The sequence below is a fragment of the Epinephelus lanceolatus genome, chromosome 19 (assembly GCF_041903045.1).
Source record: "Epinephelus lanceolatus isolate andai-2023 chromosome 19, ASM4190304v1, whole genome shotgun sequence".
In the NCBI taxonomy this organism is placed as follows: Eukaryota; Metazoa; Chordata; class Actinopteri; order Perciformes; family Serranidae; genus Epinephelus; species Epinephelus lanceolatus.
Genome location: NC_135752.1, coordinates 26,443,819 through 26,462,706, shown reverse-complemented (window position 1 = coordinate 26,462,706; position 18,888 = coordinate 26,443,819). Strand labels below are relative to the sequence as shown.

Below are 18,888 nucleotides of genomic sequence, written 5' to 3'. Positions count from 1 at the left end.
ACTTTGCAGTGTACTTCTACGGCTGTTTCAGTCCCCAGGTGTAGCTGCAGAGTGCACGCTCCTTGCTTTTGCGCTGCTCTTCAGTGCAGGCAGCTGCTGACCCAGACCCAGGGTGAGTCTGAGTGAGATGGAGACAGCTGCCCAGGCTCTAAGTTAACATTATCTTCTGCCTTTTGCTTAGCAGTGGTGAATTTACAGCTGACAACAACTTAATACGATACGGTCTCTGGCTTTTGTGTGATATCTAGTATCCGGAAAACTGTTGTACATCTCCGATCTGCTGTTCGCTTAGTTTGAGGATCCTCAGGCGGCAGGGACAACAATTCTGAACAAGTCCTCCTCCGACCTTAATGACAAAACAGGGGTGCCCTCGTAGTTTAGGGATTAAGATAATGAACCACGCTGTCAGGTGCTTTGTGTGCACATCCCAGCCTCATTTCCTGTCACCTCTCCACTGTCTGTAATAAAGACTTAACCAACAATTCGATCTGCCAACTCTAAGGTTTGGTTAACTTTAGGCAACAACAACCGGTAGTCAATTTCAGGGGGAACGCCATCACCCTTGTTAGCAAAATGACTAAAATGCATTCCCCTTGTTAATCTGCCATCCCTCTCCATCCCTGGGGTCCGGACCAAGATGCTGTCCTCGACCTAAAACCAAGAAATTATTGCGAATTATTAAATTTCGACGTAGCATTTCTATTTTAACCAGCACAGCATCTGTAACAGGAAACTTACAGACCAATTGCATGTGTTAAATCATCTCACATGATGCTCCTTTGCCAATTAAATCTGTGCATTCTGATAAACTTGCAATTCGAGGAGCGACAAAATACAACAGATGGACAAATAAGTGAGTCAGTTAAAAAAAAATTGCACAGTGTGTTCTAAAGAGAGAAAGGTAGGCAATGAAAATAGTTTTTACTCAAAAACGGACAAACTTTTACATGTTTATTTTTCATAACAAAACCAGTGTGTCATATCATGTGTTCTGCAACAGTGGCTATTATAAGTGGCAATTTGAAGCAACACTTTGAGACAAACCACTTTTCAGCCTCTTTTCAGCAAACATACCAGCTCAAATCTAAACTAAGACTATAGAAGATAAAATACTTTATACCAATAAATCATTTTTTGTCACATGAAAGGTACAACTCTAGGATAAAGGCATTGGATCCTGAAGCAAAATCTTGTCAGGAAAATGTAAAGTTCTAGAAAGTTTTGGAATGGATGACCAATGCTGTCATTTTTCTCGAGAACTGTCTCTTCTGGTAAAAAGTGTCCTTGAAATGTCCTTCAGAATAAGAAAAATAAAACAGATTGCTCCTGTTTTCCAATCAGTCAATAACTACTCTGTGCTATTTTACTTCTATGCCGTTCTGTTCAGCTCTGCCCTTTCCGTTCTGCTACACTATACTCGTTTTTTCTTCACTCGCTTCCACTCTTTTTAAGAGGTGGTCTGACGTTTATTCACATTTTGGGGTTTTCCCTGATGGTTATATTTAGCCAACAGGAAATGTCCCAGAAATCCTCGTTCTGCTCCCACTGAGATGGAGCGAGCCGCGTACACATCTACAGTGTCTCATGCCCTTCAGCCTCAAACAGGGTTGTACTGGGATCTGCTTTGTTTATATTCCCATGCATTTTCCTTTGAGTAAATTCAAAGATAGCGACTCCACATTGCCTCAGTCTATTGAGTTTTTTCCAGTTTCAAACCTCCCACTCGCTGTGCGCCCAGCCCGGCCTACAAACATCAGCCTCATTCATCTCCACATGAAGTTAAGGATTGTTCGCCGCACCTCAAGTTCAGCCTCAGTGTCATTCAGAGGCTTCAAAGCCAAATCCATCCCCTTTAGATAGCCCGTGGCCTCTGGCCCCTTCAGCCCTCGATAAGCCCTGACTTCCAACCCCACTTATACTTAATTTCTTTTCTGCGTACGCCCAGGGATCATCTTTCTCCTAATCTCCGGGTACAGAACAGAGAACAGTAGAATATTTAAAGGAATCCTGTAGAGCTGAAGCCTGTTTATGTTAATGTCTAATTTCTCTCATTAGTCTGCTGTACTGTTGAAGCAATACACAGGACAGAAACTTGGAATAGCCTCTGTGACATCACCCAGTAGACTAAACAAGACTGTGTCGGTTTAAATCTAGTTGGACAGTATGCTTTATAAGAAGCCAATAAGTCTCTGCTCACCTTTTAAATTGAATGTATGAAACCCTTAATGGACCCAGAGGGATTCCTGCAGATGATGAGCATCAATATTAATACATTCAATCAATACAACAGCATGCATTAGTGCATCATCATGCTCAACTTTTTGTGCCTTGGATTTTTTTTTGTCTTCACTGCCCGCCGATAAAAGAATCTAATGAAACTATAAATCTGATCTGTTCTGATGTTCCTCTCTTCTGTTTTTTGTCTCGCAGGAGAAGCGAAAACGACAAACTGAGATTGAAGACAAAAGAAGCCAGCTCGATGACCTGGTGCTACAACTACAGCATCTCAAGGTCAGTGTGTGTCAGTGTGTGTTTCCATGGGACGTTGGTTTCAAATACTAGAATTAGGAGTAGGTTCAGGTGCAAGTAAACTGTATAATTAGCAGCAGCAGTATTTAGGAATAAGAACTGGGTTTACGATGTAACTTGAAATTAGCACTGACTATAACCAGCTACTCAGGGAGTTACTAAATAACAGTGTTGCTGCTGGTGAAATTACAGCAGCTACATCTACAATCTGTCTTAATTCACTGTGATCCCTACTTACTGAGTGCACGTAGTAGTTTGCACATGGCTTCTATTTTTGTCAGGGTGGTCATTCCTACCTCTGCATTTGGATCTCACTCAACTGTAAAAATACTCGTCACGTGTTTATCATTGCAGGTAGGACAATAACTTTGAACATAATATGAATACACACTTCGTTTTTTTCCGTAATTTTGAGGCTTAACTGGTTTTCACACATGAAAAATAAACAAGTAACAAAAAGTAAAAAGAACTAGAGGAGCACTCAAAGAGCTCAGATGGTAAGGCCAATAGTCCAGTCTTCAGTAATACGCAAATCTGCAAGCACAACCACTAAAAATGTCTGGATCCATTCCCAAAACTATCCAAACTAGTCCATACCCATTGAGTACAGCATACCATACCATGACTTAGTCATACCAAAAATGAGAAAGAAAAAAAACATTCGGCCACAGGGGGAGCCACAGCGATCGGTCGCATTTAGCCATTTTTAAGCATTTTTCTGTTGTTATAGCGCCCCCATTTTGTTTGATGGGGTCAATAATGGAGGGGTCCCCTCAGATTACGTGTGGTCATATGCCTACAAAGTTGCGTGGTGATCGGTGAAACCCTTGAGATGTTATACACCTTTATGTGATGAGCCACGCCCTCCGCAATATTCATTGCCTTATAGAAGCTCAGTTTTATTAAGTTTTCCAACTTTTGCCAAGAGGGAACTTCAGATATTGGTCCCTAGATTATGTTCACCCAGTTTCATGCAGATCGCGCAAACTTCCTAGGAAGAGATCGATTTTAAGTGTTTTTCAAAAAATTCAAAGTGGCGGAAAATCTATATAACCAGAAGTTATGGGTTCTTGAGGCAGATTTGTTCCTCATGAGGAGAGGCATCTCTGTGCAAAGTGTCATGTCTGTACGACATACAGGGCATGAGATATGCCCATTCAAAGTTTGCAATTTCAATCGGTTGCTATAGCGCCCCCCTTTGGCCAATTTATGTAATATTGCTTCATTCACATCCTCCCGTGACCCTCTACCACTGTGCCAAATTTCACATGGATTGACCAAGTCAGTGAGGAGAAAAACGTGGAACAGAGACACAAACAGACACAGTTTTCGTCATTATATAGTAAGATTATGTCAAAAGAGTGTCCCATAACGACAGCTTTCTGTATGAAGTTTAAGCTACTTCAGGTGTTGGCTGCCCCAGGGGACTACTGGTACCCGTGAATTCCAGATACCTGGTTCTGGTTTCAGTACCTGGAATTTGGTACTCATAGTTAATTGTACCTTTACTTTCTCTGCAGTAACAAAATGTTTGAACCAGCTGCAGGGCTGTTGTAGAAGACTAAAAGCAATTCTGTTCCTCTGCTTTTTTCTGATCACACATAGAGCTAATTTTCTCTGTCTTTCTGTGTGTGTGTGTGTGTGTGTGTGTGTGTGTCTGCTCATCCAGCAGTAATTCTACGCTATTATTAAAGTAATATTGTAAGAAAATAGGCCAGACACAGAAACTGTTGCAGCAGATTGGCACTGCAGCGATAGTTATGGCTTGCTGGGAACCTGATGATGTGGCCGCTCCACTGGCTTCAGAGCACTTCTGCCTTCCATCTGAAGTCGGACTTGGTGGTTCTCACAGAGCCCTGCTGCCAGCCTCAGCTTCAAGGCACTTCCGCCTCTAGTCTAAAACCGCCGTTCCCATCCAGATTCACTCTCAGGTTCTGTTCCTGGGCACTGATGGATTTAGCATGAATAGGTACTTGGTAGTACTGATGTACTTTGGTCTGTACTCTTTAAAGCATAGAGTTTGGTACCCGACCCTAATTGTGATGAGACCAGATATCATTGTAGATTTTGGATATGGCAATATCATAATTGTTGTCTTCCTGGTTTTAAAGGCTGTGTTACAGTAAAGTCATGTAATTACCTGAACTTCACAGACTGTTCCAGCTGTTTTATTATCTATTATATCCACATTACTAATGATTATTTATCAAAAATCTCACTGTGTAAATATGTAGTGAAATCACCAATAGTCAACTCTACAATATCATCACAATGTTGATATTGAGGTACAGACAGACATCTAGAGGGAGCTCGGAGTAGAGCTGCTCCGGCTGCTCCTTCACATCGAAAGGGGTCAGTTGAGGTGGTTCCGGCAGCCGATCAGGATGCCTCCCAGGAGCCTCCCATTAGAAGTTTTCCGGGCACGTCTAAGTGGAAGGAGACCCCAGGGTCGCCCCAGAACACGCTGGAGGGATTATATATCTCATCTGGCCCGGGAACACCTTGGGATCCCCCAGGAGGAGCTGGGAAAGGTTGCTGGGGAGAGGGATGTCTGGAGTACCTTGCTTAACCTGCTGCCTCTGCAACCCATAGATAGATGACAAACAACTTCTGTATCCATATTCACCCCATGATTCAGATCCATCCTAAAATTTAATGGGTTCCTACTTGGCCCAGGCTACCTTTCCACCAAGTTCCATTAAAATGGGGCCAGTTTTTAAGTAACCCTGCTGACAAATGGACAAACCAGAGCAAAACCATAACCTCTCCGGTGGAAGTAAAAATGTCAAATCATTGCTCACGCTCAGCAGTGTCAGTAGTAGAACTGGTGGAGTGTCAAAGTCACTGTGCTGCATTGCTGCTGCAATGATTACAGACATGCAAAGGTTGCATTTAAAAGTATACCTAGCCCAGCTGCCTGCTGGGATATATAACACAACTCCAACATTATGGTGTACTTATGGACCTTTCTGCTTACTTGTTTTATTTATAGCTGTAAATTCACTGCCGGATTTTACCGTTTGATCCACTACTGGACTGAACGTTGCAAAAGTGTGAGCCACTATATGGGAGAGATAAGAGATGAGGTGTTGCTTGAGACTTGAGGTAACAGTTTAAGGTCAGATATTGATTTAAGGGTGAGTTAGAGTGGAGGTAAAGCAGAGAGTTCAGGTTAGGGTCAGACGTTGGCGGATGAATGGAGTCAGTGATGATGCTCACAAGTAAGCTTTACAAATGTGTGTGTGTGTGTGTGTGTGTGTATGTGTATCACCCATTCATCTCTCTTAATCTACTCAGTCCCTCTATTTTCCTAAGCCTTGACCTTACATGTCATAGAGACTTAAAGAGACAGTGTGCTCTCAAAGACACATCACGTGCCGTCCTTTACAGTTTCGATCTATTCCTGCTTTCACACGTGCACGCATGTGTGTTTAATTCCTTGCGTGCACAGATAAATGTGTGAGTCACTTTCTGGCTAACAGGTAGCAGTTCCTTCCATCGCAACATCCAAAATCTCAGCTATCCCAGTGTGTAGGCCTGTTAGAGTTTCCCTTGGCCAAGCGGGGCAGGCCTGGTTGTTTTCTTCCTCCCAGAACAACACTCAAATCCAAACACACATACGCATATTTCCCTAATAATTGCTGCCAGCCGCTACCAGTAAGCCAAGATTGTGTTTCAAGTAAATACTGATCTGACGTTCAAATAGTAAGTAGGAGTGTAAATGAGGAACATAAACTGCTGACAGATTGGGAGGTTGAGGAAAAAACAGCTTTCAGTAATTCATGTGGAGTTCTTGAACCTTTCATCCAATGAGAAATTGGTCCCGTGACCTCACACATGAGCTCAGAGAAATACATGACCGGCCCTGTCAGGTGGAGACAGATAGAGGCATCCTGTGATGAGTGATGCACCGTGTGACGTGCCTTAAAATACATTCTGCTCATGAGGTTTATGACTCTGATTTCTTTTTCTTGCCATATTTGAGTTAATACAAGTTACACTTTGTACATACTGTACTGTTGATAGCTAAGAGGAATTGTTCATAAAACCCTGCAGCTCTAAATGCAGCACAGATGCAGGGTGGGTGGGTACCCATTATGCTACAAATATGTATGGTAGCCAGCTTTAATATTTGCAATAAAAATACATTCCATTCTCTAATTAGAGCCTTTAAACACACTTGGCTTGAATGACTCCCACATTAAATAAGTTTGATTCCTACATGCTGCTGTTTTCCAGTATTTAACACCCACTTACAGAAGTACCGACAAAAGAGAAACACTAATTAAAGCCATGTGCACTGTGTGTACTGGGCACACAACTATTAATGAGGGTTCAGCTGTAGGACCAGGATTTGAGTCCAGATTTCTGCAGTCTGGACTCTACTGCAAAACATACATTTAAACTAATCTAAGTCTTACTGGTCAGGTTAGTGTTACACTGCTTTAATTTAAACCTGAAAACTTCATCATCTGCAGGCAGACATTTTGTATCAATACACAACTATACAGATGACTTTCAAGTTTCCATGTGTTTGTCTTGACTGCTGATGCATGTCATTCTGATACTGTTTTCTTTCCTTTTTCTGATCTAATGTGGGTTACTCAGCATGGAAAGTAATAATCAAAACAAATTGCATACGACGTTTACTGCTGACATTTCAAACCGCTGCAGTCGCTACACTTAAGACTACTAGCTTGTGTTGTTTTATTCAATCAATGAGGCTCTGCACAAACCCCAGGGAAGTCAATATAAAGTAATTACATGTGGTATATTGATGCAAATAAATGCCTATTTTCTTTCTCTGTATCTCTGGCTGTATAATTTAGCCAGTATGTGATTCACAACAGCTTCTCCACTTGCTGTTTCGAACACTTTATGTCTGTTTTTATTGTTATTTTGAGCATTTTATGTTTTTATTAGCTGGCAGGAGGGAGTACCATTCACATTTGGTCTGATACTGGTAATGGTACCCAGTGGTACCTTTTTTGGTACTTAACTCACAAAATAAGTCCAAACTTTCAGCTGCTGGGAAAAATGATGGTAGAGTCTGTAGGATTACATTCTGGGCATGCTCTGCTCCACCTGGGTTGCAAAATGTAGATAAATATATCTATTCATTGCCTTTTAATTAGGCATTAACCTCGAGTTTAAGCCCATATTGTTGAAAAAATACTTGATTTGAAGTGCAAATAACCCCTACAGGTTGCGGTTATGCCTGTGAGACACAGCTTAGATACGAGCCTGCACAGAGCCTGTGCAGACTGCTGCACAGATTAAAATGAGAGCACAAGTGTTGTGTGAGACGTGCAAGAGAAAAATATATCTGGTAGCTTGCGGTCTCAACATGGGGAGGGTTTCCACCTGGTGCTGCTCCGCTGTGCTCCAGTTGCACCTAGTTTTGTTCTGTCATCCATTGTCAAGAGTGGCCGCAACCAGCTTTTGCTGCTATAGTGCAGCCAAAATGCAGCACTTTTACGACTTGGTACTCTTGGTAGTACCGACTTAATTTGGTTGGGACCCTTAAGGCCCAGACACACCAAACTGACATCACAGAACTAGAGACAACAAAAGCCAACTGTTACATCACCTCATGTCACCTGATTCTTGGCCAAAAAGTTGCACTGAACACATCGCAAAGACTACAGCCCGCAGCCAATGACCAGGTACATTCTTTACCTGTGTGAGAGGAAATGACAAAATCAGCAGGCAGCGGTAGTCTGTATTTGTCATTAAAAAGGGGAAACTGGAAGACTGACAGGATGGATTTAAGAGGCTGGTTAGCCAGCACATCAACAACACAACCCGATGTTGAAAGAACAACAGATATTTACTGTGTGATAGTGAACAATAACACAAACGATTACGGATCATTTCTGTTTAAGAGCTCAAAAAGAAACAAAAAATCGTACAAGTTTGTTTCAATCTCACGACCTCTCGACTCTAGTCCATTTCTCTTCTCCTGCTCTGAGCAAAACTGCTAATCAGAGTTATTTCATTCACCAGTGGGCTCCACCGTTTCCAACCCCAATTCAACTTGCTGAATCAACCCAAAAATAAGCCGTGAATGGCCGCCAAGGACTAACAGTGTGGGACATTGACCAATGTCCAACCATCTGCTTGGTGTGTCAGGGCCTTAAAAGTACCGACTTGGGTCCCCAACCCTACAAGGGAGATGACAGGAAGTTCGTAGACAAGGATGGGGAATGACAGATCATTTTAGGGCTTTACACCCAAGCCACCAGGGCGCCCAACTTGGTGTCCAGTAGCTCCTTCCTGTTGCACAGGAAAGGGTGCAGCTTACGTTACCACCTTAGGTGAACAAAGGGCACCACCTGCAGATCCCAAGCTCCAAAATCTGAAAGACAAAACCTTGTCCAGTTATCATGCATATGTGAGATGACCTGTGTCTTTTATCTATTCCCTTTGTAATTTAAATACTCCCTATAGATAAATGAAAAGAAGTAACACATATCATCTGCATGCGCCCTAACCCAGACATGTTAGCGCTTCGCTCTATCATCCACTGAGCTAAACAGGGACTTGAGCCCCTGCAGAGCCACTGCACTGCTCTATTTAGTTTTCTTGCATGTAACACCAACAGGCTTGAACTCCAGATGTAATCAGCATCTGGTCACACAGTCTCATTTAATGGCCATTACCTCTGAGTGCCACACAGCCAGGCAGCATGAAGCAGGCTTTGTAGTCCGCTCTCTAGAGACGTAGTGACCTGGGAGAGGAAATGGAGACTGGAGCCTAGAGATTTGATAAGAACCTCTTGGCTACACGATTCAAGCCTCTCAGAATGGAGGCGTTGATCTGAGTCTGGGTCCATGTAAACATGATGAGTTCAGAGTAAAGTTAACCCTTACCCATGCCGGTTGACTTTGCCTCTGGCAGTTAGGAATTTTGTTGATTTTATGCTTGCTCTCATTATTTCGGTTTCCGATGAATAGCGTAGCCTCAAACCTTCCTTTTAAGAGACTAGCTCGGAGGCGATGTGTGTCAGAGCTCAACAGGAAATGGAAAGTCTGTTAAACAGCGTGAGAGAGAGCAGAGAGCAGGCTGGTTCTCAGAGGAAACAACTGGTCAATTATTCGACACGACTTTATTCAACACTGTTTTGTTGACTGCTGAAATGGTCCAGAAAAACTTTATTTACATGAAAAATGCTTCTTTGTACAGAAGTATTTTATTGATAAAATTCCACGGGGAGGTCAGATGTCAAGGTCAGCTACAGGCTAGCGTACTCCTCTGGTTAAATGATGGTTTCTTTGCCTCACATGCACAATATTGCTTTGATCTTTGATGCTGCATAAAAGCTAAAAGCACCACTTAGTTTGACTTTCAAGCAAGTTCAGCAGCAGAATTCAAAATGAGGACAAAATGAGCAATAAGCAATCTCAAAAATGTACAAAAGAAAAGGTGTGATGGGGAACGCTAGCCTCTGCAAACTGCAAACATCTAAAGGTATTGCACCTTTTGTGATGTTAACATTTTAATTCAGTGGTTAAACTGGATTTCAGAGAGGCATATTCATTCAGTCTAGGTAAATAGGCCGTGCAACCTTTCGTTCAAAATATTTCTGGCTGATAACTCCGAATATGTGAGGCACATGAGCTATGTGAGCTTAGCTTGGCTGTGTGTGTGTGTGTGTGTGTGTGCAAGTAGACACAAACAAACAAATAGCCCAGCCACCACATTCTGACAGCAGGTGGTAAAATGCTTTGGAAGTATATCTGCAGAGCTCATTGTGTGGTGTGTGAGTGTGTGTGTATACTGTTAATTGTCAACTCTGTGCCCTAGAGCCAAGCAACAGTTTGACAGCAAACAGCCAAAGGTGAAGCTAAGTTTTCCCGCTCGACTCTGTTGTGGTAACAAAACAGAGTACCAGGCAGAGACGAGACATCAGACACGTAAACACGCAGCTCTGGCATTCATCTTTAAAACATTAAAACAGGAAAGAGGTAGTGTAAGAGAGAAGGAGGCTTACGTTGTACTTCTTCCCTGTTGAGATGGACAGTTTGGAGTGTCTTCAGGCAGCAGCTGGAAAGCAGATAGTTCTGTATTTTTCCCCCTTTTTCAAAGAAGTCAGCATCTGAGGAATGTTTGCTATCTCTCTCATCACAAAATGATCAAAGTATGATCTAATAGAGAAGCAGAAGTGTCCCAAATGGAAGCATGAGGCAAATTCTTTGGAATTTAACCGAAATAAATCTGTTAAAGTTCAAAGAAAACATTTAGAAATGAAGAAAAACAGCCTTGCGTGTGGACGAACAGCTCCATAGGAGGCCTATGAAGAGTGCGTAACAAAATAACTTGCACTATATTACTAACTACTGTAGTTCTCTCTGCCTGTTGGGATTCATATTAGCAGTGTTTTCCTGTGAGTAACAGCTGAGCTAAAAACTGTGTGCGTGTGTGGGCCTACGTGTTTATTTATTTGTTGTAGCTGCGCTTTGGCAGTCATCTCACAAATTAGTTTCCATAATGGAGGTCCACTGGCTGTTAATAATGTCTAAGAATATCACAACCAGGCTAGAAAATAGGAGCTATTTGAAGAGTGGTATGGTGTTGCTGTAGAGTGTAGGGCTGTAATCAACCAAAGAAAATCTTGGTTGACTGAAATTCTACCTACTCTTTGGCCAAATGGTTGGTGAATTGGGGAAAATAAAATCTGCAGGGGATATCTCTAGATCTAAGTAAGGGTGCTTTCCTACCTGCCCTGTTTGGTTAAGTTCAATCAAACTCAAGTTTTTTTGCCCCCAAATGCGGTTCGTTTGGGCAGGTGTGAACACAGCAACTCAGGTGTCCACCAAACAACCTGACCAAGACCTTCTTGAAGAGGTGGTCTCGGTCTGGTTACAAATGAACTCTGGTGCGGTTCGTTTGTGGTGAGAACGTGTTCCAACCTTGATCTGAACCAACTGCAGTCACATGACACATTGTTTGGGTTAAACATGAGCATGTTACAGTCATGGAGGATTATTAATGTGCATCTCCTCCTGCACTGCCTTAATATGCACATTCAGCACATCCAATGCATCAAAACATTGTTTTCTAGTTGGAGCCGCGCCTCGTTTTCAAACTGTATGGTTTGACTAAAATGAACAATGACAGCAATATAGTCCACGATGAGCAGCGCTAAAATCAACCTGCGTAGTTGTCCCTCCATTGTGACATTAGAAAGTGTCACATTTATCTTGCAAGTGTACTCTTCTTCAATGTTTTGTTTACTTCCTGGATTTTTCCCACATGGAAATTCTGACCAATCAAGAGCAGCTTTCTCACACAAGGCATTTGATCTGGTCCGCTTATAAATGCTGCCGTGAGAACACGAACCAACTCTAGGCAATTATGCAGCTTTGCAACAAAATGAGTCCCTGATTCGAACCAGAGCAAGACAGCTCTAGGTCTGGAAGAAGATAAATCCGAAACTGAATGTCCTCTGTGGTTATTTATCCATTTTTCCAATTGAAAATGAGAGTTGAAAACTGTTAAACTTTGGGTAAAATGCAGCGCTTGTCACCGTCAAAGTACGGGTAGGGAGTAGGGGTGGGACAAACACAGCAAAGACCAACCATCACAGAGGACAAATACAAGTGTTGAACAACAACAGCTGGCATGTTTCAACTGGGTAAAGAAATGCTTTGGTGGGGACACAGCAATTGTCCGACAAAAGCACAACAACCAAACAATCGACCAGAACTTTACAGACCTAGTAGAATCCGTACAGCCTGAGTTTTCTCTACGAGCCAAGTTTTTGAAGCTCCCCAGCTCCTCACATTCACTGTTGAACTGAGGCAGAATATGTAACATCACCTAATGTGTCTCTGTTTCCTCCTCAGTCCAAAGCCATGCGCGAGCGATGGCTCCTCCAGGGAATGGGAGTGGAGGAAGAGGAGGCACGGCGGAAACAGCTGGAACAGGATGAAGAACAGGGCAAGAGGCTGGAAGACATAATACAAAGGTACATTGACTGACACCACAATGACTCTTGTTTTGGGTTTTGTTTAGTCTTCATGCTAGTTTGGGCATTGCTGATCATCAGATCTGATATACTAAACAGATGGGAGTAGCAGAGTGACAATAACAAAAGTCGTCACATCTGTTTTTGTTACTACACATCTGCTTCTCTGTCCGGCACTGTGCAGTCGTCAGCTTTGACTGAGCTGATTTATTTCTAAAATACCAGTCGTATCATCTGTTTGGCTCCCCCTCCAGTCTTAAATCTAGTCCTCAGCTCTGGCACTGATTTTTTTACATCCTGTCCACATGGACCAAATTGGAAATACTACAAATCAATGTGACTACATCAGTAACATACGGTATGCACTAGGCTTGGGTGATATCAAGGTATCACAGTATACCAGGGGTGTGTAGAAATCCAGACAGTAGTTTCTCTTTCTATTAACCCTATGGGCCCTAGGCGTTTTTGGGGTATTTTTACTGCCTTTACTTTTAAGCTCATATCACAGTCATTATAAAGGCTACATACACATGCTATATCTTGTTTTTTTCAGGACAATCTGGGCTAACCAGATTTGCCATTATTTCATGTCCTTCTATATGCCTGTATTTTATATTATTTTTTATATCAATAAAAAAAAACAAATCTGTGTTACTAAATTCTTACATTTTTACATGTATCTCACCATAGCAAGTTGGAAGTTGACATATTCTGCCATATATGAAGAGGGGAGACTCTCTGGAATCTGGCAATATAAGAACCATGATGGTGGGACATTCTGTCACTTCACAGCTGTCCAAAACATGTGGTTTGTGCCAGGCGGACATGATTGCCAGTATTTTTTCATTATTGCAAGAAATTCCATTGACTCAAGTCAAATATGTGTTTTATCTGAAAGACACATGCAATATTTACATCTAAGATAATAAAAAAATAGTCAACCAAGTGCAATGATGTCCTCCAAGATAATATTTGGCACTTTGTTTGCAGTAAACAAAGTTTGTTGTTGTTTTTCAGTTTCAGTTATATATTGGGGGCGCATTTAGGGCATTGGGGGGGCACGTGTCCCCCTCAATGTATATGGTGACTACGGCCCTACGGCATAATTAGGCTGCAGTTGTCTGGGTGCGCAAAGGTGAAGTGCGCTTGTCTTGTCATACAAAGTTCGATGGAGTGTCAGTTGGACAATATGGAGATATTTGCATCTTGAAAGCCGGACTACAAATGTGGATAGACAGGGAGAAACACACACAAGCCTAAGACATGATAAGATACGATATTTCTCACTATATGAAGTGACTGATAACAAGATCTGTATAATGGGTTGTAAAGAAATTCATCAGGTTTTTATTTTGTAGACACTTGATCTGTATTTATAGCGTGATGGGATGACACCACAATGATGTGTGTGGTATCACTGGAAAGCTGATATGCGTGGCATTTCTATGCAAGCCTGCATTCGTGAGTAATCCATCCAAGAGTAATGTGTGTGCAAAGCTGTATGAAAGCTCTGTCATACATCATTTTAGTGTAAATTTTGTCATTGTTTTTCGCTGTGAAAACATACTACTACCGACAAGTGCTTGGTCTTGTCGGAAAGCTACAATTCCGCTGTTTCACGTGATATGCGTGGCTTCTTGCTATGATGCTATGATGGTCGCGGAGAAAATCAATAGAGAAGAACAGGTGTGAATTTGGACGCACTATGCGTCGTTCGGGCCCATAGGGTTAAAGGGATATGGAGATGCTGTATTGAGGTGATGTAGTGCACAGCAGGCACCACTAGAAGTCACTCTACTGGAAGACATTCTGTCAGAAAGGGCTTTCTTGGTTAAGGCTAGGAAAAAAACATGGTTTGGGCTAAAATGGATAGATTTCAACCAGAGAGCCCTGAAGGAATACTTCTCCCATGTGGGTGGAACAGGCAGCTGAGCTGACAGGTGGTGGGGATAACGTTACAGGAGGACTGGTAAAAAGTTGTCCAGTAATGGCAGAGAGAGACAGCAGGGAAAAAGTAGTGCCAGCATATTTTCACATCTAATGCCGAGTTCACACTACACAATATCAGCCAGACACAGTGCCGTACAGTGTCGGCTCGCATCGTGAACGACAATGAGATAATCCATCATTTCATCTCGTATAGTGTGTCATAGTAAATGACAACCAATGCTACGTCTCTCACGACATCCTTACAGAAAGTCTAGCTTGTTTGATTTCCTTTTTGTCATCCACAACTTCCCCCATCACAGCCGTCACTTTGACCAATAGGAACCCAGAGTGATCTGCTGCAGTAGTCAATTGTGCGACAACAATACCCCAGCCTTTTGGATATTTTCTCTAGGGATGCTACCACCCAGGATAAAAAGGATGATGGTGTGAAACAGAAGAGGCACTTTAGCAACCCAGTGAGTGCTGCCATTAGCATCAAGCTAGAAAACAATGTTATTTCTTCATAATGGAGGATATAAAGTAATAAGATTAAAACATAGTGACGGGGCTTTTACTCACCACAACTACAGAGCTTCATTGAAACAGACTATATTAGAAATGGGACATTATTTATTATATCCTCTGTATTTTTATATATGTACTTTTAATCCGCCCCCATTTGTCATAATTTGTAATGCATCGCTTCGTCGTTTAAACTCAACACTCTCTGTACCTGTTTACAATTAAAAGCCCATGATAATTTTGGTTGAGAAAATCCCTTTGTATTCTAAAAAGGCTTTTATTGTGAAACATTTACAGGAACTTGTTGTGGACAGTTCAGTGACTGTCATAGTTTGCATGCAGTATTTCAAATGTAGCTCCTCCCATCTTGCATCTGCTTTATGTTGCTACAATAACATTTCACCTGGCCCATGAACAGACGCAGTGACTGAAATAATAGTAATGATAAAAAAAATGGGACAAGAATAACCCGATGACATCATGCATAAGATGACCAGCGATGATTGGTTATGGACCAACATGTAGTCTGTCATGGCTGTTGCCCAGGTCACTGCAGTTCCACAATCGCTTAATCTGACATAGTGACTGTTGGAACGGACAAAAATTTTGTGTAGTGTGAACCAGGCATAACTCTGTGAATTTAGAATTTATTCAGAACTAACCAGAACTGGTGATTGTTGAAAGCAAGATGGTGGAATTTTGTTTTATTTATGTTGCATTTGGATAAACTGTGTTTTAATAGGTGTAAGAATATTTACTTTCTTTAGATTTTGTGAGTTTATTAGACTGATAAGAGAGTTTGTGGAACATAGTGAATACATCACCTAGCTGAAACATATGGCCCAACCCTAGACAATGTCATACATGCTGCAATAACTTCGTAACGTTCTTTATTTTTACCCTGATACCGTCATATACCCATACCCTGGTGTAATGTCAGGAAGTTATGACAAATAGATACCACCCACGCTTAGTCTGAACCGCATGTGATGCTACAAATCAAGAACTGAGACTCTAAATAGCTTCAGTTTATAGCTACATCAAACACTGAGCCATAGTGACAATAGTGAATAGTGAAATTACATCAGCCATATTTGAAGCTGAAAACCAGAGTCCCAGTATAGACCTCTAATTTTGTGAGATTATATTGTGGCTCAACACAACACTCAATACTGCACAGTGGTTAAAACACACACACACACACACACACATACACACACATTGTAACTGGAGAAGTACTGGAGGTGTGGGATTCTGCAGTGCAGCTCTGGAATCTAGCAGTTCTGCAACCTTAGAGCAAAATCTACATTTTTCTCATGCACTGGTGTGAAACAAACACCAGGAGCGACTGTACACATCTTCCCTAAAAACAGATACGACAAGAGCTGACAGGGAGGGGAGAGGACAGGGATACTCATAAAGCAGAAACAGAAAGAAAGCCAAGTAAAAGCAGGGCGTACATGCCGGAGGAAGAGTGAGATACTGAGAGTGTTCAAAAAGGTGGAAAAAATGAGAGTGATGTGATTCTGTGGGCACTTCCTGCGTTTGTGTCTCTGGGAGGAGCTTCCTGATTCTCATCAAGCACTGCTGTGAGACAGTCACTTATTCCCCGATAAAGTTGGGGCATGAGATCATTACTGCTATGAATAAAGCGCCAGCCAACTCTTGCCATCGTGATGCTTTGTGTGCTGGGCTGTGAGTGTTCTCTGTTTGGAGGGTGTGAGAATTGGGCAGGGCTGCGTGTTGTCTTCTCTGAGATGGGACAAGCATTTTGGGGTCATGTTGCTGTCCATGGGCAGTATGAAAATTTGATTTGTACTGACGTGATGAATTAACAGTGAGGTGGCTGATTGGCAAGACTGGACTATATCTTACATCCATTTGCATATCACCACGTATTCATGCACCGAAGGAGACTGAGGATGTTTTGACAGGCCCTTGAAAGATGCTGACTTTGCCTAATAATGTATGCATGGACGAGAACGCCCTTGAAAGTTCGCAAAATGCCTAGGAAATTAAAAGTAAAGAGAAAAAGCCTTGAAATGGGATTTTTCCCTGGTGTGTTTATGGCAAGACAAACAGCAAGAACACAGCCAGAAGCAGCAGACACTACTGGCACCATGCAGCAAAGAGTAGAGGAAAATATGACACACACAAACTACTGCAGCAACAAAAACCTTAATCAAAATATGGTAAAGAATACTGGACATGAAAACAAGGCAGACTTCTGTCACTTTCAAGCAGCGGGAGCGAAGTTAATCAGACAACATGCAATGCAGATTTAGCACTTCATAGTTCATGGTTTCAAGCGATTGGAGATCAGATCACACTTTGAAAAATTAGGCTTGTGAAGAGGCCTTGGGTCAATTTGGCATCAGTGAGTCAGGCTCTCGCTCCACCTCCTCATCTATCAAATCTCTGCATGAAAGAGACTCTGTTAGCCAGCAGCTACTGTAGCTTATCGCCAGCCCTGGAATAACATCAACATCATACGTTGTCCGGGATCACATTCGCTCTGGTATAAACAGCAGCAGTGAATGGTCAAAGAGAGAGCATTGTAGACCAATGTACAGTTGTGATTGTGGAGCCGCTTTGTGCGAGTCACCTCATTCAGCCGATGTTGAATAGACTTGTTGTCTGGTACTCTTTTTCAGAGCGGACATATTGTGGTTTCAATTACTTACAAAAGCTATTAAAACCACAAAGATAACTTTAAGTTGTGCTACACTCACTGTCATGTGTTTTTGGTGTGGTTTCATGTTTTTAAGAGCGTACAGTGTCGCCAACTTCTGCTTTTGTAAAACTAAGTACAAGTAATTTAAAAGAGTAAAAGTACCACATAAAACTAAAGCTTCAGTTTGCACAACCACAAAACCACCCATTATTGACAAGAAAAATGACTCAGGTTCCCACAGGGATGGATATGGGTCCTCCATGCCTTTAAGGCAGGGGTGATCAAAGTTTTGATGACGCAGTGCCAATGTAGGGAGCCAGCATAAGACTGAGGGCAGCACAGGAAAAGGGCAATTGGGAGTTTTCCACTGAATTGCTAACTTTAGCCCACGGTACTTGCATTGATGGGAGAATGTGACCTTGACAGTCATCAGGTGCCACTAGTTGCCGTGGAAAGCTGTCAATCCTACCTGACAGACCCTTTTTCAGGATGTGCAGTTTGACGTAGTAGCCAAGTAGTGTATTAAATGTACGCTATTGACGGCAAATGATTCACATCATGTTTGGAGGTCACACCAAATGTTTCTGAGGGCCACCATTGGCCCACAGGCCACCCTTTGTTGGTATCAACCAAAATAACCCAGTACCAAGCAGTATCTAAATGTCTCCTGTCAAACAGTGCCTGCTTTCAATCCTTCCTGTACCCAGATGTAGTTTAGCCCCGTTTCCTCCAAGCAGTACGGTCCAGTTCAGTTCAGTTCGGTACACTTTTTTTTCCGTTTCTACTGTGAAAAGTTGTGGATGGTACCAATGGAACTGTTCCGTACCGTCCCCATTTTTGGTCCCCCCTCTGTTGGGGTACCTAGCACACAGATCTGGTTCTAAAAGGTGGAGCTGTGAACACTAGGGCATTAACAGAAAAGTTGATTTGTCGATGTGTCAACGTCAGTGGCACAAGTCGACACCCCCCCCCCCCCCCCCCCGGGAGGAGTCGACAAGTTGTGTGTTTTTTCCCCTTTCTCTCTCTCTCTGTGCTTGTGTACGGAATGCTATCGCTGCCTCTGATTACGCTGATACTTTATCCTTGACGGCGTACTATAAGCGGAGCAGACTCCGCGAGGAATGTCCGCAGTCATTCCGCATTGTAGTTTCCTGTAAAAATGTCTGTGAAAAATTCCTGCGATGTGAAAAATACATGCTGAGCAGTCACTGGTGCGCGGAGCGGAGTCCGTGCGGTCGTAAAATCTGAGCTTTGCGTGCACAGG

General features: G+C 42.4%; 1 protein-coding gene across 5 annotated transcripts in view; it reads left to right on the top strand.

Annotated features, from left to right (window-relative positions):
- Positions 1 to 18,888, top strand: part of palm2akap2 (PALM2 and AKAP2 fusion) — a 136,731-nt gene that overhangs the window by 38,700 nt on the left and 79,143 nt on the right. For all 5 annotated transcript variants that reach the window (XM_033647263.2, XM_033647265.2, XM_033647264.2 and 2 more), the window contains 2 exons: positions 2,431 to 2,511; positions 12,378 to 12,499. In XM_033647263.2, the coding sequence (XP_033503154.2) occupies positions 2,431 to 2,511; positions 12,378 to 12,499 (203 nt within the window). The remainder of the gene's footprint in view (positions 1 to 2,430; positions 2,512 to 12,377; positions 12,500 to 18,888) is intronic.